Raw genomic sequence first — 6,540 nt, 5'->3', positions numbered from 1 at the left:
TTTACAGTTTAGAATCAGAAGAACGTGAGCGCTTGGCGCCCACTTTGACGACCGCCGCTAACATTTTCTGCACTCGCGGCAGTAAACACGGCATAAAAATGTCAAGGCTGGCGTTCGTGACCCATGTTATGGTTGAATGTTTCGTAACGACATATCAGATTGCATTTGAGAACAGAGGGATTGAAATCTTGGAAATGACCAACGGTTTGTACAAGATCGTTCGGTATTATATGATTGATACATTTGGATTAGTATTGCGTTTTCCAGAAGTACTCATACAACTTGGTATCTGCGAATCTGTGACCCCGTTCTACGACCTTACAGAAAAAGCTAAGGGGGCTTACCTAACGGTAATGTTCGTTTATTTCATTTTTATTGCTTAAAAATTGGTTATTTTATTGCTTATTCATTTTTTATTTTTTTATCTTGACAAATCCTCAGCAGACAAGTTAACGTGTCTCGGAAAGTTGGCATGCTCAACGTATAAATAATATATGTTGGCAAACATATTTAGTGGTAATGTACGCGTTATTAATAGGAACTTTCTTATCCGACCGACGAAGCGGCTTTGGCAAGGATGACTACTTGTCCGTGGGTTAAGATTCTGCGCTTACCTGGAACAGCCTACCCTGCCGCATTTTTTAAAAAACGGAAATACGGAGTTGGCGCTGAAAATTTCGATCTCGATAATCTACATAAGCCAAATCTCGATAATCCACATACAACTCAACACAAGCGCAACATCAGCTGCCACAATTATCGGCACGTCTCACGATAAGCTGCCACATGAAAATGCATAAATCTTGAATTACGTGAAGCTATTGGAAATTTTTTTCAAGTGTCAGAGATTATGGTTTTGGTTGTAATCTCGCAGATCTACAGCCGTGTTTGATGGTGAGCGGCAATGAGCGCTACTAATAATTTCATAGATTAACCCGTTTAGGGTAAGAAGGGGGTTCCATTAAAGTTCCATTAGTTCCGGTAGTTCCATTGGTTCCATAAGTTCCGCTGCTGCAAATATTCGTACATCGTTCTTTGGCGAGAATAGTGTAACAAGGGTTACGCTAATCGAACCCAAAGAAACTACTGTGGGTTCGATTAGCGCCCTATCTCAGAGCGCCCTCCTTTGGCACCTGTGGAACCTGTGGAACTGTATTGGAACTTATTGGAACTGATGGAACTACTGTACATCGTTTAATTGCGCCCTGATGTGACACCTGTGAAACCAATGGAACTCTATTGGAACTTATTGGAACTGATGGAACTACTGTATACCGTTTAATTGCGACATTTTGTGACGCCAGTGGAACCTACGGATCTCTAATGGAACTTACTGGAACTGATGGAACTACTGTACATCGTTTAATTGCGACCTGGTGTGACACCAGTGGAACCTATGGAACTCTATTGGAACTTATTGGAACTGTTGGAACTACTGTACATCGTTTAATTGCTACCTGATGTGACACCAGTTAAGCCTGTGAAACTTTTTTGGAACCCGTTGGAACCGAAGGAAACACTGCAAATATGCCTTCGGGCTCTTATGCTATCTTTACCTGTTGCTGTTGAAACCTGTTGAACTAAAAGTTACTTCAAAAATTGCTGTAGTTAGAAGTATTTTCGAAAATAATGTTAGTGAGGCGTACTATAGCTCACAGAAACTGAGGACATGAGACATCGTTTGCGAATACTGATCGTAATTTTATTACCTCATTAGTAGCAGGAGTGAGCAGTTTAAACTTTGTAGCAGTTTGATGCTTTGAAAAGCTGAAAATACATATTATAAGTAATATCATCATCTGCTGAATGTTCATGAGTCAGAGCGCGTACTGGCTGCAACTTTTTCCAGATACAAGTTTCTGCGCTTAACGATCCTGTGTAGAAAGAAGAGTTGACGGTACTTAGTCATTTTGAACATAGCATGCTGGAATGCTCCCAGCCAACGGAATGTCTGCTCACAACTCTGTGTATTAGCACTGAGCAGGTTGGGATAGGCCGCCCGGATTTGGTCTGGATTGTACTTTGTGTGGCATTTATGGCCTTTGTGGTTGCCCAAGTGGAAGCCGTCGATTACTTTCGTCATCCCCTTGGTCCAAAGCTCGTCATATGGCGGTGGTAGCGAAAGTTTTGAAGCGTGGCTTTCAGTCGCTCCAGATTGCACATGTTATCATATGCCAAAAAAAGTTTTGGCCAGTCGCATGAGGGAACTGTTTGTAAGACCTGATACATCCAAGAAATCAGTATAAGGAATACCTGGGATGGAGACTCAGACCTGTAACAGGAAAGCAATGGTTCGGTACATGTGTCACTAACTGCCGAATCACCTATAAATACGCACTTATATATAGGAGAGAACATGTCGATGTGACCACCCGCTCGCACCACAAATATGTATCCTCGTGACCGAACTGGCTGCATTTTTGGTTCACCTAGGTTTTTTGTGCAAACCAGTTCACTTGCTGAATCATTGTTTTCCGGCATTGAGATTTCGTTCATGATTTCTACTTCCACTGTTTCGCCGGGAAGCGTCACTTCATCAGCGCAAAAGTTTTTCAAAACCCGGTCAGACGCTGCAAGAATAATCGGATAAAAGTACGATTCTTGCACCAATACAGAAAGTTTACCTTGAAGATGAAATGCGCTAGCTGCAGCATGTTGCAGCGTGACCTTTCTTTTGTTTGTTGGAATATTCGCCAGTTGTGCAGCAAGAGAATGTGGCCCGCAATACATTTCGCCACGTTTAGACAACGGTTCTTCTGGACAAATATTTGGAAAGTTTACCAGCTGAACGTTTGCAACGGTATTCTAAAAACTTTTAATAGATAAGGTATTCTCTTTATTAGGTTATTCTACGCTCTGGTGGTCCTGTCATGGTCGCTGTGACTTAATTGTATACATGCTGAGCAACACGATCTTTTGATTCCTGCTAAAAGTCACTTGCCTGCTGAACAAAAGCACAGTGCTGGAAGTGTGCTTTCCAGATGCCGTCAACCGAGAACAACACTCCGCAACCTCTGGAAGCGCACGCCGGATGGCAGACATGAGGGTATAGACGCTCGCATCGAAGTTTGTCGAGTTCAGGAAAAGCTTGGTCAACGTCCTTGTCCGAAGAGAACCCGAAATAAAGCAAATTATTCTCCCGAACTTCATTTTCCGTTTCATAGCGGAAAAACGCTTCGGACACGTTCTGTACATCAAATCCTACAAAGTAGATAAAAGTTTTCAAGTGAAAAAAGCCAATGGTTTTGGGAAAATTTTACCGGCAGCTTTTCCGTATGTCTCGAGGTACGTTTCGCAGAACCCGTTGAATCTTGAAATGCAATCTTGAAAAGGAAGTTGTAAAACAAAGTTGGCTTTACTTGGCAGTTGTGTAGCAAAGAAGAGAAAAGAGCACTATTTCCAGTGTAATCAGTTAATTTTAGTTTTGTTAAGATAAATGTGATTTATTTATAAGGTATTTAATTAGAGCACTTACACGCTTTCTACTAAGAATTTGCATAACGTTCTAGACCAATAAGTTGTCTGGGTCACGCGCACATGCGTTCGTTCGTGCTCGTAAAAGCGGTATTTGCCACCCTTTTTGGATTGAAACATGTCGTACTTGTATATACTACGGCAGGTTGGACATCTATACGATAGGCGAACGAAAGATCGGCTCATTCCGTTAATGTCGTGCAGTGTGCCCTGAAAAAATGCTTCGGGTACTGTATTTTTGCCGCAATATTCAGTTGTATTTCAAAGCAGTTAATAATAACTAATAAATACCGATTGAAATTAACGTAAAAGTGTGTGTACTCAAGACAGTAGACAGTTCACTGAACAAGAAATATAACTAACGAGTTGTTAGTAACTGTGACTACGTAAAGGTATATATTTACCCAAGCTGGCTTATTATGAAGACCGAGTTCCAAAGGTAGACCTGTTTTAGAGCCCCTCTGGTACACGCAGCCTTCCGTGCACGTTTTCACTGGAGGAGTAATTACAACGATACTCCTTGGATCCGATGGCGAAATCAAATCAAGGAGAGACGGCGCTTCGTTCATCACGTGGATATACATATCTCTAAGCCGATCAGGTGCCAGCTGTACACGGTGTGCAAGTTCCTACATGCAGTATATCATTTATTACAATGATATTGCAGTAGTTAATTAAAAGCAATAGCTAACTAATATTTCAAAAAATATGTAGATACATCACACATTTTGGCATACTTCCAAAAGAACCGTATCCATAATGTCCAGTGATCGGTTTGCTGTGCAAACGGTGCACAACTTCAGGATTTCGTCCAGTGAATACTTGCTGAGTAATAATCTTAAAGAACCGTTCTGCTCTTCGTATGTCATGATTTTCACTTTATCTACAGAAGCAGTTCATATCTATCAAATGCACTTGTACGTTCTGATTAAACAGTAAATACCATTACTGTCAAAATAATTTTTTTCCATAGCAAAACGTTCGAGACACACTGCATAAATTAAGGTCACGTAATTTTCCTGATTTTACCGATAAAGCTCTTGAGGACTTATTAAACGTCGGGCAGAAACTGTTGAACTGCTCAAGTTATACTGCTGTATAAGTAGCTGCTCATGTGATACTGCTGTATAAAGAGCACTAAAGGACAGACTATATATTCCAGCAGCGAGCTGTGCCACACTGTTGCCCACATAAACAGCCCTATGTGGAGAATTGTGCTCACCTTTTAGTCAGTACTTCACCCAAAAGTCCAATCATCATTGGGGAGGGGAAGGCTGACTGCACTTTCACTGCACAGCGAGCGCCAAACTCATCGACTGGCCATGAAATCACAGCTACAAAGGCAGTATGCACCCATAGATCGTTTATTAGATTAGGTATACGTAATACTATTACTGTAATCAATGCAGTACCAGCTTAGTCAACATATAATTTGTCATTAAAGTGATTAAACGTACTTCTTGTACAAATAACCAGGCTGAAACACAGTAAACTGTATCCAACCTTGAATTTTTTTTGTGGGAACGTGCCAATAAAAATGAGCCGTAAATTGTAATCCTTTGGAAACAGCAAGTTTTTTGACAAACGCATTCTAATTAAATAATTAAGGAAGTTGCTGGCATTTGTAATTTGGCTTTTGCATCCTGTGAACAGGCTTACAGATACTTTCTAATGTCTAACCAATCGGCTTCAGATTCGTTTTGTGTAAGTAGCTTATGCGTGTTTGTGCACAGTCTACTAATAACTGGAGGAATTTAGCCGCTTATAGAGTAGCGCTTTATTACAGTTCACGGCAGCTGAATACCGGTTTAAAGAGAAGGATGGTCGTACCTATTATTTTAAAAAGAAGGAAAAACGAGCAGTGGACGACTGGATTATGGCATTTGTGTTAACGCCCATTGCAGAAGTGGAAGGAAAAACAACAGAATCTGGAACGCTGTTTGAAATGCAGGACGACAGCTGCACGAGGTACAGATTTATTTATTATATTATATGCACTATTGTATGGTATCTGCGATTCTACGGTAGCCTAAACTCGCGCTATAACTTGCAACTCGGTTTACATACAAGAATAGCGCAGCTCGTACCGTAACCCTCAGACTTTTAAAACTGATACTGTAACGATAACGGCGGCGAACCTAAATGGCCTTTTATACGCTTTAGACGATCAGGTACTTATATTTTGTGTATATCGGCCAATTCTGGTTTGCAGGAAGGTTTACATTCGTAGCAAGTCGTGGAACAATTTTAAAGATTTCTCCTCGGATCTGCATATCAAAGGCGGCTCGTCCGCGTTTTCCAACATGAGCAACAAGGTTCTCGCCAAGTTAGGGGAGTGGTATCACCAACGGTATATTGAGTACGTAAAATATATTGAAAAACTACATAAGAAAGCTGTATATAAAAAAACACAACAGAAAGTATACTAATAATAATGGATCAAGTGCTTTTGTGATGTTATTATGTAGCTACACAGAAGTACTAGTATACATGTAAGGACTGGACGCAATGAAGCACCCATTTGTGGGGACGCAACGCACATGTATGCATGTTTTTTCATTTCTTACAGGAAATGCGAAGACAAAGAAATTCCGCTAAAGCGGCAAGCGGTTTCGCACCTGGGACTGCAAGAAGACGGTGTTACTTTCGTTTTTGGTCCGGACATAATTTTCGTCCCTTTTGAGGGTGGAATGGTGTTAGCCGACACCGATAAATGTGCATATGTGTGGACACCTTTGTCATCCGTTTTAATTCCCGCACTGTCGAGGTCTATCAAGGAAAAAAGAAGGCCAGACTGTTTGCCATTATAAGACAACATTTGCCATTAGATGTCTACTACACCTTCGTACTAATGTGTGGTGAGTGAAATATTTATCACTGTTATAAAAAGATATTATTGTAACCATATCCACTGATATCGCGTCCACCAGAATTTACTTTAATCATTTGTATTGGTTGTCTAAAAAACAGAAATACTTTTAAATTGAATTTGTATAAGTTTGAATATTGGAAATAATTTTTAGCACATTCTTGGATCAGCATGTTTTACGGAGTCCTGATCAGGCA

The 6,540-nt window shown here is 40.6% G+C and overlaps 1 protein-coding gene and 2 long non-coding RNA genes across 3 annotated transcripts; 1 reads left to right on the top strand and 2 right to left on the bottom strand.

The window, feature by feature from the left end:
* Window positions 1–1,851: 1,851 nt before the first annotated feature.
* LOC129599098 (uncharacterized) lies at window positions 1,852–2,813 on the bottom strand. The gene is made up of 3 exons (XR_008691875.1): window positions 2,625–2,813; window positions 2,339–2,570; window positions 1,852–2,272 (listed from the first exon to the last, which is right to left on the bottom strand). It is a non-coding gene; the product is annotated as an uncharacterized LOC129599098 (long non-coding RNA).
* Window positions 2,814–3,596: 783 nt separating this feature from the next.
* Window positions 3,597–4,488, bottom strand: LOC129599096 (uncharacterized). Its single transcript, XR_008691873.1, has 3 exons — window positions 4,212–4,488; window positions 3,879–4,103; window positions 3,597–3,684 (listed from the first exon to the last, which is right to left on the bottom strand). It is a non-coding gene; the product is annotated as an uncharacterized LOC129599096 (long non-coding RNA).
* An 862-nt stretch (window positions 4,489–5,350) lies between these two features.
* LOC129599086 (uncharacterized) lies at window positions 5,351–6,533 on the top strand. Its single transcript, XM_055497224.1, has 4 exons — window positions 5,351–5,442; window positions 5,687–5,833; window positions 6,044–6,197; window positions 6,498–6,533. Exons 1-4 carry the CDS (start codon window positions 5,351–5,353, stop codon window positions 6,531–6,533), a joined length of 429 nt encoding a protein of 142 aa, XP_055353199.1.
* Window positions 6,534–6,540: the final 7 nt, after the last annotated feature.

Source organism: Paramacrobiotus metropolitanus, unplaced genomic scaffold (genome assembly GCF_019649055.1).
Source record: "Paramacrobiotus metropolitanus isolate TYO unplaced genomic scaffold, Prichtersi_v1.0 Parri_scaffold0000137, whole genome shotgun sequence".
Classification (NCBI taxonomy): domain Eukaryota; kingdom Metazoa; phylum Tardigrada; class Eutardigrada; order Parachela; family Macrobiotidae; genus Paramacrobiotus; species Paramacrobiotus metropolitanus.
Note: the sequence above shows the minus strand (reverse complement) of the source record. Positions and strands in the feature narration are given on the sequence as shown.